Below are 20,103 nucleotides of genomic sequence, written 5' to 3'. Positions count from 1 at the left end.
ACCTTCACTTTGTTTTAGGAGAACAAATTTAGGGGGGATTTTCACAGCTTGAACATACCCATTATCTCAAAATGGATCAATTTCGTTATTTAAATAAATACACATCATCAGAATCCCTGTAATAAAACACAGGGAGGTGATTATATAACATAAATACCAACAGATAGTGAAGCGTAAGTCCTAAAACACACTTCACTGTATATACCAAGGTGGCCAGCTAGTATTTCTTCAGGGAACAAAAGTTTTATTCCTGCTGATGAGTTCTGCGGCTCACAAATCGAAAGCAGACCAGGCTATCCTAGATCTAAAGTCACGACATCTGATGCAGCCCAATGTTATGAAGGTTCAAAAGGCCACAGGAACTTTTCAACTTGAATCAACTCCGGAAGGGACTGAAACATCAAATTTAAACTAGTGGCAGTTTAAGGCCGCAAGGAGAAACTTTCAGCATCATTGCCAATGAACACCACACTGAAAGTATCTCGTTTGCTCATAGCTGTGACTAGTTTTTAAGTGGACATTTGACAAAATCTGGTCTCACTCCATAAGTGTGATCGTGCTGCCTGCTCGTGGCAACAGAGTGCGTGAGTCCCAACAAAAGCCCCTGCTAACGGGAGACCGTCAACAGGGAGGGCGCTGTCCCACACTGGGCGCTCAGCGAACCCCTCACTGGAAGAACCCTGCCTCTGACGGGCACATGTCAGCCCGCAGATCCAAGAAGGTGGCACTTCAGACAGAACCATTTACACGCAGAGCCAAATCAGGGCGAATGACAGGTTGAGTCTAGAAAAGCAGCGATGGGGTCCTCCAGGGTGGGAAATCCTAGCCTAACACATCCCCTCTCCCGAGACTTCCCGGTGAGGTGTGTATTTAACGATCACCGTTAAATGGCGGCAGCCATGTCCACTCAGCTTTACCAAATCGAAGCCAGCAAACAAGCCACTAGATCCAGAGTCGCCACTCAGCCGACCCTCCCTGCTCAGCACCACGCCGAGCACAAACGGAAAGCAGCAGTTCCTCCCCCGTGTCTACTGGTTAGCGGTCGCGACTGTGGGGTTCCAGGCCTCTTGGTTTGCTAGAAGAAGCTCTGGGTGAAGAGATGGCTTCCCCCGGGGCATTGAGAGGCTGATCTCCACAGAGAGGGGTCCAAGCTACAGCTCTCAATCTACAAAGGTCTTCAGGTTCAGAACGCTGGTTGGACAAAGGTCAAGGAGAGAAGAGCGTTAGTTTCCGAGGAGACAACTTCCGAATGCTGCGAACGCTCGCAGCTCCCTAAAAAAAGGGGACAGAGCTGAAGCCGGGGGTGCAAGCCACGGGCGGGATGTCCCCAGCAGTTACACACAGTGAGCGGGCATCAATTTATCTAAATTTTATCTAAACTGTGGCTAATTTAGAGAATGTTGGGGTGACATCATGTTAAAGGGATTACCATCATTTAATGCAGGTGGCAAACTCTCTCTGTAAAGGACCAGAGAGTAAATATTTCAGGCTTTGCAAAGCCATATGGTCTCTACCGTGATTACTCAGTTTTGCTGATAACACGAAAACAGCCACAGACAAAATGGAAACAAACGGGAGTGGCCGTGTTCCAACAAAACTTAACTTACAAAATCAGACACCAATGAGACTTAGCCCACCAGCCAGGGTCTGCCGACCCCGAGTCTAGATAGCTGAACTGCATCAGCAGCAATGCCTGGTTACAGCCGTGAAGTGTGAAAGCAAAGATTTCAAGAACGCATAATGCTTTGTGCCGACATCTCTTCAGAATCCTTCTATCTCCCAGAATCATTCTGATCTTTTTGAGCTGAATTAAGTGGGAATCCCTCCAAATGCCTTCCTTAGTACTACAAACTATTGAAAATTCGAAAAACTCTAAATATAGCTCTGTATCACTCACAGCCAGAGGAGGAAGACAATCACACAAAATCTGCTAAGAGGCCGCTTCAAGGTGGGCAGGCTCCCAGTGCCTCAATGAAGTTCATCAAGGAGAGGTGTCCCCTCTTACCTCCTGACCATCCCCGCCCGTCAGAGAGAGCGAGGCTCACCGAGAGCAAATTCCAACAAGGCAATGCCTTGTGGAGAATTTTAAAAATATAAAAAATAAACAGTCACTGGAAATACCAGGTTTGGAAATCAGCATTTACAAAGCAAATTGGGTTACCTATGTTTTTAGTCAAGGAGTCACCGCTCCCAAAATAAACACTGCTCTGCTTTGTTCCAGCCCACACTACTCCTAAGAGAACAGACATCCACAAGGGTAAAGGCTGGACAGTTAACACACAGAAGGCAGGCTCCAAATTTTGCCAAGAGGAAAGTGAACGCCAACACCATTAAAGCTCTGATGGAAGATGGTTCCGGAATGCCCACAAGTCTTGGAAATGAAGATGCTCAATTCACCCCGCATTCAGTTATTTCATTTGAAAAGTGGTGATAGCAATTTATAAATTGACATGTTTCACAGTTCAAGAGAAGGAAGGACTTTATCTAGAAGCCACAGCCTACTTGGGCAAGGACGCTTTCTAAGGCAGCCACGCGGGATACAAAAGCGAACTTAGGGATGATGAAAAGCCAGGAGCCTCTCTTCAGCCTCTTTTCTTTAAGCCTGAAACCACTGCTGCTGAGGGAAGGTTATTTGCAAGGATTTGATTGCTCGGAATTTTCAGTGCGATATTATTTCAAAAACTAAGCATAAAAACCTTTAGCGCCACCTGGACCTACGCTTCCCAAGAGTGGAGAAGAGAGGGGCTGAGGTGTCGGCACTAAAGGCAATTTCCAAGGGGAGGCTGGAGCTAGAGAAGAAGCCGGGGGGGAGGAGGGTGTTTGAATAGGAAGAGCTGGTCGCCCCAAGACCCTCCCAGCACTCCTTCCACTCTGAGCTTTAGGATTCGCCACCACTGCTAACTGGACCACAGGCACCTGCCTGCACTGTCCACCAAGCGGATTATGGACATCAGAAAGGAAGAGTCTTCAAGAGGTTCAAGGTCCATTCCAACGAACACCACATTCACTCTCACTGCTGCAGAATCCCCTCCTTTACGATGGTTACAGATCCATCGAAACACAGCTCTCGGTGTACTGTGAGCCAACTCAACTAGTCCTGGATCACAATCTTTGATGCTTTCGATGCTGCAAATCCTTGCTGGAGCATTAGCCATACCCAACGGTCTGCTATCTGACGTCAGACAGAACAAAGTTTGAACTCTCGCACGGGAAATAGCCAGTAGTCACGTACCTTACTGATTAAAGGAAAAAACTGTCTAGCCAGAAGAGTAAAGGAATGAGATATTTTAGTTTCCTGGTTAACTGAGTGTTAAATAAAAAAAAAGAGGTTTTACTTAATTCCTTAAGCACTGATTTTTTTCTTAATTATTCCACACCGTGTTGGTCCACACCTTCACATAAGAACAGTCAAGGCAATCAACACAACATATTGCTTCTTGGGTGACTGAGGATCCAGCCATTATTTTTAGCACAGCATCATCATCAGTTTCCACATCAATGATGATTATATAGAATTCACCCCAATACAGAAGTTCGGAAGATATTCTGAGCCTACGATGAGGTCTGAGAGTTGATTTTAAATAAATTCCCTTTCAATTTTTAAAAATTCCATTTGCCTCTTTGCCTTCATAGACAAGCATAGTCAAGACTTCGGCTCTGGGACTATCGCCTGCTCGACTGTACAGAACGTATCTTCACCTCCCGCGCTCCCCCTGATGCTGCCGGGGGGTGTCTGCGGAGGTTCAAGAAGGAGTAACTGAAAATCAAGAAGGACAGAGCAAGGAGATAATGGAGGAGGTGCACAAAGGGTGAGAAGACAAAGCTTAAGAAACAGGTGGCCAACGAGGCGGGGGTGGAGGGACCGTGAGGGGCCAAAGGGCAGAGAGAACTTGCCAGAACACATCCAAAGGTAATTCTATGTTTTATCTGCGTCCATCAACCTGAGGATGCAAATCAAAGCGGTTTCGTTCTTACAGGTACGTGCACTGATGTTAGTGGATCAAAACAAAGTAAGGATAAAATCACATGGAAAGTTCCTGTACAAGCCTCTGCTCTGCCACGGTTCCTTCCAGCAACCCCTGATCCTAAGGAAGGACACCCTCTGGAGCCATCTACCTATGACGTCACTGCAGTTGAGACGGTTAATCCAGAGGTTAAGACAAGGACTAATTCCCCAGCTTCACAGAGGAACGAGATCCTGTTCCCAAAGGAACAGTTCAGTGACCAGCTGAACCCTGCAGCAACCTTTCTCCCCCTATTTCATTACCAGGCAATTCTGGTTTCAAAAACCCAGGTAGCTGAAATGTGTCCTCACACTACACAGACCGGGTCGGGAGCCCTCGCACGGAACGGGCTGTCTCCAGTCCTTCGAAACCAAAATGGCCACCACCTTGTGCTGAGTGCCCAGCCCTCAGAGAATTCACGGCCGACCCCCCTCCGCCCCGCCCCCGGCAGCCCCCAGCAGCCTTGCATGAGAACAGTGCGGTTTAAAAAGAGGCCAGCGTCTTCACAGAACGATAGCAGAAAAGGCTATCAACACATTTTTAAATTAGATAACCACTACAAAAGATTTCATTACGGTTAAAATTTAAGAGACAAAAAAATAACAACAACGACCGTAAGGTATGGCCTACCTATGCCTGAATTGGCTCCGGTAACCACAACCACTTGGCCAGTGAAATCCCGGCCCTGGAGTATCTCCATGGCGGTGGTGCTGCTGTCATATCTCTGTCTGCTGGTCGGCTTTGTAGGATTATCGTCCACAGTGAACGCCAGTCTTGGGTCCAAATAGGTGGTTCTTTTATTTATATGGCTGCAAAGGAGAAAGCAGTGAACCCAGGCATTTATAAACATGAGATAATCTTATAGTTTGGACTAGGCAAACCCCATTTTTCATGTACTAAAAAGGCTTATTCTTAACCCTGGAAAGAACTGGCATCCATTTAAGTCTGTCTTCTGGCCTCCAGAAGGATTACATTCCTGCCTGGAAAGATAATCATCAAATCCTTTTCTTCAGAACTGCCTGTAAAATACGCTGCAGCATACAGACAGCACTGCCTTGTATCCTAAGATCTCAAAAAGGAGGCAGCTTTGGGATTTTTTTCTTTTTTTAATTCATGTAAATGTGGCTGTAAGATCTGTCAGCCACTCTTTTCCATAGATTTCAGTGAAATCTCTGAACCCTGTGCAAGGGCAGAGAGGGAGAAATCTCAAAATGATATTTAAAAAAAAAAAAAGTGTGAACATTCTGAAGTTGTAATGATTTTCATTTTAAGACCATATTCATACCTCCTTCAAGCACTATAGTTGTGATCTGGCTTTGAGCTAAGTCTTACAGACACAAAATTAAAATACATTGGTACACATGGATTACTAGGTTACTCCTATGTAACAGATTTATTTCTTTACATTTTAAATGTACTCTCTTTGATCGGAGACAAAAGACCTCAAAATATCTTAAAAACCATTAAGAACTAACTCTCCTGAATAGATGAGATTTTGTGACTTAAAGTTTACTTGTACTGTATGTGTGCGCCTAAAACGATATAGTTTAAAAATCTATGGGGCGCCTGGGTGGCTCAGTCAGTTATGCGTCTGACGTTGGCTCAGGTCATGATCTCACAGTTCGTGAGTTCGAGCCCCACGACAGGCTCTGTGCTGACAGCTCAGAGCCTGGAGCCTGCTTCGGATTCTGTCTCCCTCTCTCTCTCTGCCTCTCCTCCACTTGCTCTCCTTCTCTCTCTCAAAAATAAATAAACATTAAAAAAAATGTTTTTTAATCTATACTTATCACCCTATAAGTAGAGAGAGCCAAGAAGAAGCCAACTTTCATTTTACTTATAACCAGAGCTGCCACAGAGGCATTTGGATGGGCACAGTGTGAGAGGCCACAACGTGCTGCGGGGCCACCAGCCGGGGCCACATGTATACACCTCTCCTGGCTCCGCCCAGACTTCCCTTTGGGAGCCTGAGAGAAGCAAGGGTGAAAGCATGTGCACCATGGGAAGGGACCTGGGCTTTCCGCCCCATGCCCAACCCCAGCACAGGTTGTGGACATCATACCAGCACATCACGGTAACAGGCTCAGAGGAAAGGGGCCAAGGAACTACCAGGAATTCAACAACATCAATGCTCAGTAGATAATATAAGTCACAGTATCTCTGTAAAAAAATATAATAATAATAAGACTCCATGGCCATTAAGCACCACTGTCTTGAAAAATATATATATGAGGGGCGCCTGGGTGGCGCAGTCGGTTAAGCGTCCGACTTCAGCCAGGTCACAATCTCGCGGTCTGTGAGTTCGAGCCCCGCGTCAGGCTCTGGGCTGATGGCTCAGAGCCTGGAGCCTGTTTCCGATTCTGTGTCTCCCTCTCTCTCTGCCCCTCCTCTGTTCATGCTATGTCTCTCTCTGTCCCAAAAATAAATAAAAAAAAAACGTTGAAAAAAAAAATTTTTTTTTAAAAAATAAAAAATAAATAAATAAATAAAAAGAAAAATATATATATGAGAAAATGCTCACAAGATATTACATGGGAATAAAACAGGTTACTGAATAATTCACACAGTACACTCTCTACTTTTTTCTAGTTTAAGGAAAGCATGTGTATAGAAACCAGACTTGGAGAATAAATCAAAAAATTGTTAAAAGTAGTTATTCCTACTGATAAGATTAGTTATATACACTACATGTTTTTCTATATTCAAGGTGTATTACTTTCACAACTAAAAATTCCTACTGTGAAGCAAAACAAGGGGCGCCTGGGTGGCTCAGTCGGCTGAACATCTGCCTCTTGATCTCGGCTCAGGCCATGATCTCACAGTAAGATCAAGCCCCACGTCAGGCTCGGGGCATCAGCGTGCATCCTGCTTGGCATTCCCTCCCCCTCTCTCTCTGACACACGCACACGCGTGTGTGGACGCTCTCTAAATAAACAAGTACGCTTTAAAAGAAAAGAAAAATGACTGAGAATAGCTTCTATACAGCCACTTACTCGACAAAAAAAACTTGTCCGTTCTCATCGGTCTCTTGCTCCCATCCATACGGCAAGTCTGAAACACAGGAAGGCTGGCAGGTCTGTGCGCAGCAGGGGTGGGGTGAACGGACACGCAGGCCAGGGTCCGGAGGCGCCACGCCCTCCCACCCCCCACCCCGAAGCCTGGCCCACCAACGAGCAGCCACGCTGGGCCACACTCAGGCCGCGTGGCCGTCCCAGAAAGCCCAAGAGAGGTCACCCTCGCCAGCCCACCCCACTCTCATCACCTCCTCCACCCCGTCCCGCGAGCTCCTCCGAGCAAGGAAAGAACCTTCGAGGAATGAGAGTGGCCTGTCACCCCTCTGACCGTGACAGTTTTCCTAGGTCATTTATGCTTTGAATACAAGGTTCTTCGCTCTATGAGAACAACATACGGACCTCCCGCTATTCGTTTTCTTTTTCCAGTTTTCGGGTGTTCCCACTGGGTCTTCTCTTCAGTGTGACTGTGAAGAAAAAAAAAAGTTAAAAATCCCCAAAAAACAGTAAGTAAAGGGTTACACTTCTAAAACTTAATAAGCTGCATTAACTTTTTTTTTCCCCTCCCAAATAATACTGTCTCTCAAGAGTAGTAAAGCCAGAGTTCAGAAAAGAAATACTCAGAGCATAAATGTTACTGTTTGCACCAGATCCAATTCCCTGGGTGGGGAAGAGCAGCAGCCGGAGGAAACCTCCGGAAAGAACGGCGCTGTGAGCTGCTCCAGAGGAGGAGGGGAAGGGCACTGGGAGCAGGTGTGGGTCAACCCCAGGAAGCTCACTCAGTGAAGCCCTCAGAGCATCACAAGGGGTCTGCATTTGTTTTCGTTTTATTCTGGGACAGGTGGCCAGACTTCAGCCTAGCATATAATGCCGATATTTAGAGATCATTAGATAGAATATGAATCTTAAGTATTTATTCTTCCCACAGATGCAACTTCAAAGTGTTTTAACACTGACTCCTAATTGCTCCCAAGAGGTATTTAAGAATGTGGCAGGATAGTCCCAAAGGTCACCTAACTGCCCACCCAGCCAAGTTACTCAACTTCAGAACCTCGATTTTCCTACCTGCAAAATGGAAAGAACCCTAGAACTGATCTCAAGGAAATGCTATGAGGAAAGGTACCTAAAGGGTTGAACACAGTACCTGCGTGTAAAAAGCTTCAAAAGTGCTACCTATTATTTTAGACAAATCAGATATACAAACTAGTCTCATTTTTGTGGTAAATTTGGCATTTTATCTAACAGCATACAAAGTTATAATTAAAATCGTGAGCCAACAACAGACTAGAGACACCTGTTAACAGGTGATGAAGGGTCGGGAAAAACAGAAAATTACTGCATCAGAGAAGCAGCTGGATGTTGTCAGAGGCATTCAAAGGAGAGGCTGGATTTCCTAAAAGTTCACGTACTCATGCCAAAGTAGAAAATAATGATTAATCACTGACATCTAGATGATAAAATCTCACTATTCCTTCCCCACCAATTGCTTTCAACAGAACAAACAGACAGAGCAGGAATCCACTGGAAGATGTGACACCCAGCAAGCAAGGTTTTGTGGGAAATGCCGGCTTCTGGTCTGTTTTTGCAAACGCTCAGTGGCAGGTGCAGGGTCACGGGGGACACTGGACTCGGGGCCAAAGACTCAGGGGCCTGCATGCCTACAGTCAGCCAGTCTCCCTGCCCCACGGCCACCTCACAGAGCCACTGGAAAGGTAAGGGACGCTCTACCTGTGACAGCGACTGAACAGTGAAGTCACTGTACAAATGTAGGGTTATCAGCAGCAATGACCCACTTCTGCTTGTACCTTGGCCACCACGAAATCCTGCTTGCAGAAAGGGAGACCCTGAGTCCCCGGTAAGGACGAGCCCCTCCTCGCTGACACAGCCCCTGCGTCTCCTCGCACACTGGAGGGAGCGGCCAGCAGACAAAACGGACACCTCCAAGGACACACGCCGCTCCCACTCTTTGCCCTGCCCTACCCCCTGCTTCTCAAGAAAGTTTACGGGGGCGCCTGGGTGGCTCAGCCAGCTGGACATCCGACTGCAGCTCAGGTCATGATCTCGAGGTTCATGAGTTCGAGCCCCACGTTCGGCTCTGTGCTGACAGCTCAGAGCTTGGAACCTTCTCTAGATTGTGTGTTTCCCTCTCTCTCTGCCCCTCCCCAACTCATATCCTCTCTCTCTCTCTCTCTCTCTCCCAAAAATAAGTAAAACATTAAAAAAATTAAACAACAAAAGTTTACAGATGTGATCATTTTCCTCTGCCTGGTGTTACGAGTAGTTTCCATCCCACAGGCAGGCATCAAATGAGCTTTGAGCCGAGCTGCTGAAAGTCCTGCCCTCGAGAATCCACAAAGTGCCCCTGTGAGAGGGACGCGGACCCTCTCGGGCAGGCGTGCGTCCAGCTGAACCCTCACACACCCAGCCCTGCACCTGCCCTCGTAGCCGCCCTGATGTAAACAGGGGGAGTGAATAAACGCTTTCCAAAGGAGCTGGAAAATCCTCTCAGAACATGTTCTTTCTATCCTGAAAGACAGGGTTCTGAGAGGATTTTCCAGCTCCTTTGGACAAGATAAACACTGTCACCCCTGTGTTTTTGACTTTGACAAAAAACGCCCAAGCCAGCGTTTCCTGACATTTCAGCCAGATCGCTCTCTGCTGGGACCGTCCTGTGCTCTGCAGGATGATTAGCTGTATCCCTGGTCTCTACCTACCAGATGCCAATATCCCACCGTTGTGGGATCAGAAAGCATCTCCAGATATCACCAACTGTCCCCTGAAGGACACAGTGTCCCTGGGGGAGAATCCCGGGCCTCACAGAAAAGAGCATAATTTGGTAGTAAGAATCTCAGAGCCAAGGCTCATGATTTCTGGCTCTCCCACTTACGAGCCGTGTGCTCTTACACAGGTGTTTAACCGCCCTGTGCCTCAATTTCCCCATTTGTAAAATGGGGACAGTAACACCAACTGCTTGGGGTTAGAGAGGGCTGAATGAGTTAATGTGTGTGAAGAACTAAGAACTGTGCCTTTCACACAGAAGTATTAATTTGAATAAATACTTACATGCAAAACTTAATTAAAAAGTGTTCTTAATTGTAACCTAAAATGACTTTTTAATGAACAGAAAAGCACGACACACGTCCCCAAAGTGTTATCTTCTTCTCCTTTAAACAGAAGCCCTCTTCTGTGTTTTCTTTTTCAATAAGCTTTTTTGTCACTTAAAGAGATAATTAACAGTGATCTTAATTTAAACCAAAAGGATCAAAATTAAATTCATACCACATTACATGGATATCATCTCAAGAATGCTATTCTAGAATTTTTTTTTTTTTTTTAAAGTATAGTTAACTTGGAGGCTGACAGCTGACTGTGAGGAGGGCTTCCGAAGAAAAGGGGGCTGGGGGGCGCATGGGTGGCTCAGTCGGTTGGGCGTCCGACTTCGGCTCAGGTCACAATCTCAAGGTACGTGGGTTCGAGCCCCACGTCGGGCTCTGTGCTGACTGCTCAGAGCCTGGAGCCTGTTTCGGATTCTGTGTCGCCCTCTCTCTCTGACCCTCCCCCTTTCATGCTCTGTCTCTCTCTGTCTCAAAAATAAAATAAATGTTAAAAAAAAAATTTTTTTTTTAATTAAAAAAAAAAAAAGAAAAAAAGAAAAGGGGGCTGGGGGTGAAGAGCCCAGAGGCACAGGTGCCTGCAGCGACAGCCCGGCACTGAGACCTCGTCCTTCCATGCCCACCTCCCGGCTTGGGCATAGGGGCTGCTCTGGACCATTTGAGGGACGGAAGAAAGGCCCACCAGCTCTCTCTGGTGCCAGGTCTGCCCTCAGGGGCAGGGTCATCCTCTCCCTGAAAGCCCAGCCTGGTGGGCCTGGAGCCATGTGACATGTGTGCTTCTGACTACACCATGGGAAAGCACGAGGCGCCCACAGAAGCCACACGATGGGAGAGGGGCAAAGCTATGAGTCCACGAGGGGGTCTCATTAGGATCCCAGAGTCTCACTGGGAGCTACAGCCTCTGTCCTTGGGGGTGGCCTTGCTGCCATTGAGAGGAAGACCACATGAAAACAGTAAGGACGCAAAGGGCAGTCTTCTTTCAGCCCATTAGCAGTTTCCCAACCCCCAAGAGAGAACAAGTAACCCTTTCAGAGTTAGAAGAAAAGGGCCAGGATGCTTGCAGGTCAAGAGAGATCAAGGGGAATCCAGGATTAGGCTTGGTCAGAGGCATGCTTCTGCCTGGAGAGCTAAAGAACAGAGAGCCAGGGAAACTGGAGAGAGGGACCCCCAGTTAGGACCCAGCCAAGCCCTGTCCCTACATTCAGTGTAAACAATGGGACCAGACAGGCCAGTTTGAGACCCAAAACACTGGGGAGGGCTGGGAGACTGCCTTTTTGGAGTCCGTACGTGCACCACTGAAAGCCCTGGCCGTGGGCCCCCAGAAGCTCTCAGAGGAGCTGGCTGGGACATGCAGACCTTATTTAGTGAAAGCAGCACCCAGACACTGGATGCCATCGAGGAAGGAAGCAGATGAGAAAGGCCACCCAACATAAGGGGAAAGGCAGGGTGACCCCAGGCTCCAGGCAAACTTGACAGGAAGCCAGGGGGCCTAGGGTAGGTGGCCAGAACGAAGGCAGGCCCCACACAAAGCAGCAGGCAGAGAAGGACTCAGACAGCCAGGGCCCCCGTGATGGGTACCGTTGCATTCCAAAGCCCAGTATGCCCCCCGCTCAGCGAGGCCGGAGGAAACCTTCACTGCATGAATTACTTCCCCCACTACACAGGGACTTACTTTGTCTCCTGGATGCTAAGCACAGGAGATACAGAAGGTAACAAGAAAAGGTCCCCCCCCCCTCACGAAACTTACAATCTGGGGAGAAGACAGTGCAAACGAGGACAGTATGGCTAAAATGACTATAGGCAGGGCCAGGTACCATGACTCAGATAACAAGGTGCCAGGAGGAGGGTGCAGGGGTCAGGGACAAGGGGAAACCAGTAGCAGTTAAGCTCAGCATGGAGGGGATGACAAAACCCTTCCTGCAGCAATCCAGGCAGAGGGAACGGCGAGTGGGCGCTCAGAAGCTGCCTGGAGCCTGGCTACAGCCTAAGGGCTCCCTGTGGCTACGCTCATCCCTTCCGTTCTCCAGACCCAGAGACCACCTTCCGAAATATGAAAGACATAAACCCCTTGGCACCCCCCTGGATCCAAGCCTTCAGGGGATCCCCGGGTCCTGCCGATGGGGCCCCAGCTCCCCGACAAAACGCGGACTTTCTGTGCCGCCTCAATCTTCCCACGCCGCCAGCGGCACTCACGCCACACGGAGGCCTCCGCTCAGTTTCCTCCACCTGGGCCGGTCCCCAACACGCCCAGGAGTTGGGAGGCCAATTCTCGGGCTCACCTGCGGTGTCCCCCACCTCCCCACACATGCCTCCTGCCAACAGGCTGCCGCTCACTATATACAGGCTGCACGGGAACCACCCACGCGCCACTCTGCCATGTAACAACGGGTGACAACTGGGCCTTGTTTATCTCAGTATAACCAGCGCCCAGCAAAAAGCCTGGCATGTGATAAAACCCCAATGTGTCGTGAATAAATCAACTCTCCAAGGTCTTCCTTTTTTTTTTTTTTTTTCTTTTCTGGTTTTCTTTCTACCAAGCAACCAAAGACAGCAGTGGCTCACAACCTGGGGTAGGTAAGAATCGCCTGGTCGGATTTGACACCATACCAATGGAGGCGGGGAGGGCCCAAACCAGTTAAATGAGAAGCGCAGGAGGAGGAACTAAAGAAAAGATATTTTCGACATTTTCCAGGTGTTGAAAATCACTGATTTACACCCACGTTTCTCAAAGCCAATTGATAACCTGCCTTACGTGGAAAGCCTAGAAAACACAGATTCCGATCCACGGTGGGTGCCTGCGGCATGAGGGTCTCTGAAATCTGTATTTGGGGCCATTGGCAGGTGATTCTAATATCAGGCTTAAGTGCTGTCACAGCTGCAGGGTGGTTGGGGGTAAGTGAAATCATTGAGCATGGAGTACTTATGAGATCTGTGCTAAGTGCTTTATGTACGCGGCCTCAATTAAAACTCTATCAACCCATTTTACAGATGAAAAAGACTGAGAGTTCTTTCAATGGCCCAAAGCCACACACTTAATAACGGCAGAAAGGGCCTGCTACTAGTGTTTCCAAAACTTTGCTGGGAAACTCCTGGAGCTCTATTATATATGCATACAGATGTATATGTGTGTGTATATAGATATATGTACATACACACACACACATACATAACTATATTAGGAGATTTATTTAAAATACATACTTCCAGCTCCCTGCCCAGACCCCCGAGGCATCGGCTTTTTTTTTTTTTTCCTGATTTTTTTTTTTCCCCCGAGGGTATAAGGCCTGTTAGCCACCAGGGCACCGTGCAGCGCCGCTTCGTGAGCAGCAGAGGGCGCGCCTGAGCGCTGCCAGGTGACCCCACTGGACCCAGGGCCCAGAAAGGCTGCCGACCCCTCCTCAGGACCTCGTGGGCCTCCCCGTGGAAGCTCTTTAAGTATCACTGCCGCTCCGCGCGGCCAAGCCAGGCTGCAGCGCCGGCCCGCGCCGGCCCCGCGCAGGTGGCGTTCGGGGCAGCGCAGGGTCCGGGGCACGTGAGGCCGTCAGGGTTCCAGGTGCGGCCCCTTCCAGGTGTGTCCCAGGCCCGGCGGCCCCCCTGCGGCCCCTTACTTGGCATAGTAAACCCAGCCGTCCTTGGTGGTTCTCTGCTCCCAGCCCGGGGGCAGCTCGTCCTCGCTGTCCGTGTCGTCCAGGCCCGCGTAGCGCAGGGCTGCCATGGCGGTAGGGGAGGCGGTCGGTCACCCCCTCGCTCCGTCACCCGCTGCCGGGTCTCCGCGCCCAGGAACTCACTCCAGCTACAACCGAGCGCCGCGCGCGGCGAGACCCAAACGCTCGCGCCTGCGCAGTGCGCCGCCCAGAGCCGCTCTGCAGACTCGGTAACTGAAATCCAGTCTCCGGAGTTTCGGGGCTGCCGGGACGAAAGGGGCGTGGTCCAGGAAGAGCCCTGGTTGAGAGCACCGGAGAGGGCGCACTGCCGCTCGGCTGGAAGTAAAAGCCGGTGAACGCTCTGTGACTCAGGAGATGGAGCTGAGCTTCGTCCACCTCCCGGGCCGCAGAGAAGGGGCGTGGGCATCCAGTCACGGTCCAGAACTCCGCCCGTTGCTGAGCGACCTGCAATGACTTCCGCGTTGTTCTGGCCAATCCTGCAGGAGCTCCAGCAAATGAGCATCCTGGGAAATGTAGGCCAGGCCCAGCAGGACGAGACAGCGGAGCAGAAAGGAGGGATGCGGCTGCTGGCTTTCTGGCGTCTGGCCTGTCCTTCTTCTAGAACGTTATAAAGAGTGGACGTTCCTGCTTAGAAACCTTCCAGAGCTTACCATCACCCAGGCTGATTCACAAACTTCATTGTGCATGGAATCGTAACGCTGTAACGCTGGGAGCGTTAAAAAATGCCAACTCCCGCAACCTTCTAATGACCCAGACTTGGAAAAGTTTTTTCCAGCCACAGCAAGATACTGCTTATAAATAAAGGGCTAACGTTTATAAAGGGCTTAATTATGGGCCAAAAATTCATTGACTTATCTTTTTCATGTACCGGACACGTGGGCAGAGTTAGAAGAAAGAACAGAGGAATGACCGGCAGTGGAGACTGTATTGCTTATATTACAATTATTTATTTTATCCACGTACTCCTGACGGAACTCACAGAGCACCACCACGTCTTACGCTTCTTTCTATCGCCAGCGCTTAGTAAAATGCCTAGACCTACAAGTTTATTGAAAGAAAGAAATGAATGAATCAATGTGATTTCTTAGGTTTGGCCCTCGACAAATCGACCTAGTTTAAAATGAAATTCCCAATTTACAAAATGGCTCTCTCGATTCCTCTTGGAGCACCTACAGGTATTCCGTATGTGTCCTGTGTCAAAAACTGGAAGTGTATCTTTAACTTGGCCTTGCCTAAGGAGTTTTCCAGAACATTCCCCAGTTGAAACTTGCTCCCCAACTCAGCGTTCCAGGGAAGTCTACTGACCAGGATTTCTGTGGCCTAGGTCTTGGAAGTATGTGAGCCTCCATCAGAGAAATTACGTATTTAAAGGGGTGGGAGGATGGGGAGGCAGGGGCCTGTGTTGTTTTTGGTCTTGTTCAAGTCCTAAAATTGATACGGCTTTGGGATTCCTGCTCTGCATGCTCTCTAGGGAAGAGACTTGCTTTCCTTTGAAGGTGCCCAACCAAGAACTAACCTAGTGAAAGTATATGTTACTTTTCACAGGTCTATCACATCTCAGATTTATCAAAACATCACTCTCCAATCCATGTGCATTTATTAACTTAATTAAAGTTAATAAATTAATAAGTTAAGTTAATTAACTTAATTAATAAGTTAATTAATGAGCTGCTCTTCTGCTCACCCCAATTTAAACCCTCGTCTCTGTCACCCAAGTCTATTCATTCCTTCCATATAAGTAGAGATTAGGTCACAATGCCTCCTAATGATGGGGAGGAGAATAAATGGAATCAGTTGATGAGTCTTAGTCCCCCCATCATAATCTGTATCTCTGTTCAAGGAATGACTGCTTAGGTTTCTCTCAGGTTGCCCTCACCACAACCTCTGCTGGCACCTGTTACCTACGACTCAGCCTCAGGCCACCGGTAGTGATAGAGTATGGCGTTTTCCCCAAACTTGGTGGTGGCCCCTTGGTAAAATTCTCCACCTCTAGGCCAACAATCTGTTCTTCCTACTACTTAAATTATGCCCTCAGGGCTTCTCGTGCCATGAACATCAGGGTTTCTCAACCTCAGCGCTACTGACATTTGAAGCCAGATAATTCTTTGTTGGGAGGTAGGGGGAGGTCTGTCCTGTTGTAGGATACTTAGCAGTATTTCTGGCCTCTACCTGCTAGATGCCAATGGCATCCCTCTCCCCCAAGCTGTAACAACTAACAAGTCTCCAGGCTGTTGCCAACCGTGTGCCCGCTTGCGAACACTGATCTACGCTGACAGGAAGCCAGAAAATTACTAACTCACAAATTAAATGCTGCGATTTACTTAAGACATGGAACAGCCCCTTCCTGGGCAGAGATTCGCAAGGTGGGCAGACGCTGCTGGCTCGGATTGTCCATTCTCTAGCATTCCCCAAGGGCACTGGTTTCTTCGATTCCTAGTCCCTCAAAACAGGTGAGAGACAGGAGCTGACAGAAGTCTGGCTGAGTGGCCCAGACAATACTAATGATCCCAAATGGTTATGGTGACCTCATTTTATCCCTCTCTGTGGCCTCTGTCAGAATGCTAAAGAAGTAAGACAAGCGGGCATTTGGGGACTTGGGAGGGTAGGCCTGCCACACGTTAGAGTTTACAGCCTTTTAGCTTCACTCTGATGATACTGTTTTGGTCTGATACTGTTTTGGTCATACTTATTTGATTGCGAGCAACAATTCAAAAGTTTATATCCAGGGTGCACGTGAGCTCCATTAAATGTTATCAGGGCCTTTGAGAGCCCAAGGACAGGTCCGTCTTTTTCCTCTCTTGGATTTCACAGTTTCTTGCTTCCCCTCTGTCTGCTCTGCTCTCTCTTTGCAGGCTTCCTCTATTTACTGACAGTTCTGTGCCCCCTTGAACTCCAGCTTACACATGGCTTTGTCTTTGGTCTCACAAGGATCTATAAGAGGGCAAGCTTAGTTAGTGTATACGATTATTATGGGTTTGGAGAACCTTAGGTTTGGGAATGAGCCACGGTCCTCAAGATGTACCCCTAAGAAAGCCTAAAGAGCGGTTTGTTCTGGTAAAGCCAACTAAATCACATTGATTGGTAGTGAGGAGATTAAAGGAAAATTCAACGTGTGGTTCTATAACCGCACACCAGATGGCCCTATCTGCCCACGATTTGAAAGGCCAAAGACCACCCCCCACCCTTTCTGACAAGGATTTCTACATTTGAATTGTCTTTTCTCTTTGAGTGACCATTTATGCAGGAAGTGACAATTTATGACCATAGATCGATGCATTGTTGCTAAGAGCGGTTTTGTCATTACTCGCAGGGGACACAAGTTTTAGTGTAATATCCCCAGGGCCTCATGTCATTAGGTCATGTCATTACTGTGATGCTGGCCATCCCTGCCCCCACAAACGCACACACAGACACCCCAACAATTCTGCAAATCGGGTACACCTGAAATCGCCATTCTTTGAGAAATTAAGCTTCATGTTTTTGTGCCAAACTCCATAGGCTAATGAGACTTGGGAAGCTTCCTGGCTCTTCTGACAAACTTCTCGTGGGAGGTAACCAATAAGGAAGAATACTAGGCAGGATTCTCAGGCGAAACTGTCCTGAGCATTGTGGCCTTACGTAGGAAGGCGTGTTTGTATTTCACTTACTCATTCAAACACACAGTGAGTGAGAAAAAACTATGCCATGTGTCTGAGGAAAAAAAAAACAAGAAAAACAAAACATCCCCTGCATCTAGAAACCAGTCGGTTAGGATAAGACCCACAGACGTACAGGGCACCTGGGTGGCTCAGTCAGTTAAGCTTCCAACTTCAGATCACGATCTCATGGTTCGTGGGTTCAAGCCCCGTGTTGGGCTCTGTGTTGACAGCTCAGGGCCTGAAGCCTGCTTCGGATTCTGTGTCTTTCATGCTGTGTCTCTCTCTGTCTCAAAAATAAAGAAACATTATACAAAAAAAAAAAAAAAAAAAAAAAAAAAACCACCTACAGGCAAAGAACTATGGTTTGAGGGTTTTAAGAGAAGTTTGAACCAAAATGTACAGGTGTACTGAGACAAGGGGGAATTTCAGGGATAGGATTTCCTATAATTCTCTTTGGGACCAAACTCAGGTAACGTCACTTATAGTGGCCAAGTCACTTAACTTCCCTTATTGTCTTATCAAGCTCTGTTTTTACAGATGAGGAAACTGGGTCCCAAGGAATTTAAGTAACTTGCCCACGGTCACTCAAAGAGCGAGAGCCAGCAGGTGCTGGAATTAGAATCCAGACAAGAGGACTAGCCCCCAAACTCACCCTCTCAACCACCGTCCCCCTGTGCTTTCTTTCCAACACAAGGGGTCCCCCATGCTGGTCCACAGATGGGTGCCCAGGGATTGCCCCTCTTCCAGGGGAAAGTGAGAAAAATAAAGTAAAAGAAATGAATTTTTCATGAAACTGAACATATTTCACTTAAAGTACTATTTTTTGTAATATCATATCTGTTCTACTTTTATTTATTTTCTGGTGGTCTGTTTTGTTCCTTTTGCTCAGCATGTCTTTATTGATTTTGAGAGGGAGAGAGAATCCCAAGCAGCCTCCACGCTCACCTCGGAGCCCAGTGCAGGACTTGATCTCACCACCATGAGATCATGACCTCAGCTGAAATCAAGAGTGGGACCCTCAACCGGCTGAGCCACCTAGGTGCCCCTCCCAACATGTCTTCTCATGAAATTTTTCAAACATGGAGAAAACTTGAGACAAGTACAATGAATGTCTATATTACCATCCACCCCCAACACGCACACCTCCATATAGTCATTGTTAACCTCCTGCTACGTGTGCTTTAAAGAGAGAACTTGATTCCCTGAGGCATTAGGAGACAGTAATTGCTTTGCATTATCAAAGTCCTTGGGACTAAGTGATCAGGCTCAGGGACTAAGTGATCAGGCTCATTGTCACGGAGCCCACAGCTAGGCACTCTCCCCTGGTGAGTGCATTTCCACTGAGGTGACCTCTCGAAATCAGATCCTCACGTTTGGAAATTTTATTTGTTGTATTTACTTGCAAAGGTCTCACATTTCAATGTCGCCTTAGTATATAACTGCTAACCTCTGACCATTCTCAGAATTCTACTTCAGCCCAACTTCATGCCTGGCTACCTTCTGCCCCACAGGGAGAAGAATTACCCTCCAGGGAGGCGGTCCCGATGTCCCAGTCACTCGAAAACCGTGGTGAGGAAGTCTGTTCTGCTTAAAGTCCTCCGCCCCCTGCTTCAAGTGTCAGGCACAAGGCAAGATTATTCCGTTAGCTGTTGTCATTGTTGTCATGAGTGATTTGAAGTGGACTTTTAGAATTTTATTTTTTTTCAGGTTTTTATTTTTAAGGAAGCTCTACACCCAACATGGGGCTTGAACTTGCAGCCCTGAGATCAAGAGTAGCGTGCTGTTCCCACTGAGCTGGCTAGATGCCCAAAGGACTTTAAGAACTTTAAAACTCAACCAGGAAGCACGACTTTGCTTTTATATCTGACTTTGAAGCATATGCATAATTACACGAAGGTTTTCACAAGCATTATCACATACGCCATTGTGACGAACATGTAGATATGAGTATCGTTGGCCTCACTGTATAAGAGATAAACTAAGGTTCAAGGGCGCCTCGGTGGCTTAGTCGGTTAAGCGTCCAGCTTTAGCTCAGGTCATGATCTCGCAGTTTGTGAGTTCGAGCCCCGCATTGGGCTCCGTGCTGACTGCTCAGAGCCTGGAGCCTGCTTCAGATTCTGTGTCTCATTCTCTCTCTGCCCCTCCCTTGCTTGTGCTATCTCTGTCTCTCTCTGTCTCTCAAAAAATATATAAATGTAAAAAAAATATCTTTTTTAATAAAAAAAAAAAAGAGATAAACTAAGGTTCAGATTAGCAAATACATCACAGATTTGGCCACAGATAGAGCAGAGACTATACCCAGTTCTCTGAGTTCTGAAGTCTGTTTTTTTAATTTTTTTAAAACGTTTATTCATTTTTGAGAGACAGAGACAGAGCACAAGCAGGGGTGGGGCAGAGAGAGAGGGAGACACAGAATTGGAAGCAGGCTTCAGGCTCTGAGCTGTCAGCACAGAGCCCGACATGGGGCTCAAACTCATGAACTGTTAGATCTTGACCCTAGCCGAAGTTGGACGCTTAACCGACTGAGCCCCCCAGCCACCCCAGAAGTCTCTTTTGTTTTTAAGTTTATTGATTTATTTTGAGAGAGACAGTGGGGGAGGGGCAGAGAGAGAGAGAGACAGAGAGGGAGAGAGAGAGAATCCCAAACAGGCTCTACGCTGTCACTGGAGCCCCCA

The 20,103-nt window shown here is 47.8% G+C and overlaps 1 protein-coding gene across 1 annotated transcript in view; it reads right to left on the bottom strand.

The window, feature by feature from the left end:
• The window catches only part of WWOX (WW domain containing oxidoreductase), a 982,315-nt gene extending 968,188 nt beyond the window's left edge, over nucleotides 1-14,127 (bottom strand). The window contains exons 1-4 of the mRNA XM_049622482.1: nucleotides 13,734-14,127; nucleotides 7,415-7,479; nucleotides 6,995-7,052; nucleotides 4,635-4,813 (exon numbers count right to left, since the gene is read on the bottom strand). Coding sequence (XP_049478439.1) covers nucleotides 4,635-4,813; nucleotides 6,995-7,052; nucleotides 7,415-7,479; nucleotides 13,734-13,840 — 409 coding nt within the window. The 5' untranslated portion in view covers nucleotides 13,841-14,127. The remainder of the gene's footprint in view (nucleotides 1-4,634; nucleotides 4,814-6,994; nucleotides 7,053-7,414; nucleotides 7,480-13,733) is intronic.
• Nucleotides 14,128-20,103: the final 5,976 nt, after the last annotated feature.

This window comes from Panthera uncia, assembly GCF_023721935.1.
Source record: "Panthera uncia isolate 11264 chromosome E2 unlocalized genomic scaffold, Puncia_PCG_1.0 HiC_scaffold_20, whole genome shotgun sequence".
NCBI lineage: Eukaryota > Metazoa > Chordata > Mammalia > Carnivora > Felidae > Panthera > Panthera uncia.
This window is presented reverse-complemented; position numbering and strand designations above follow the sequence as displayed.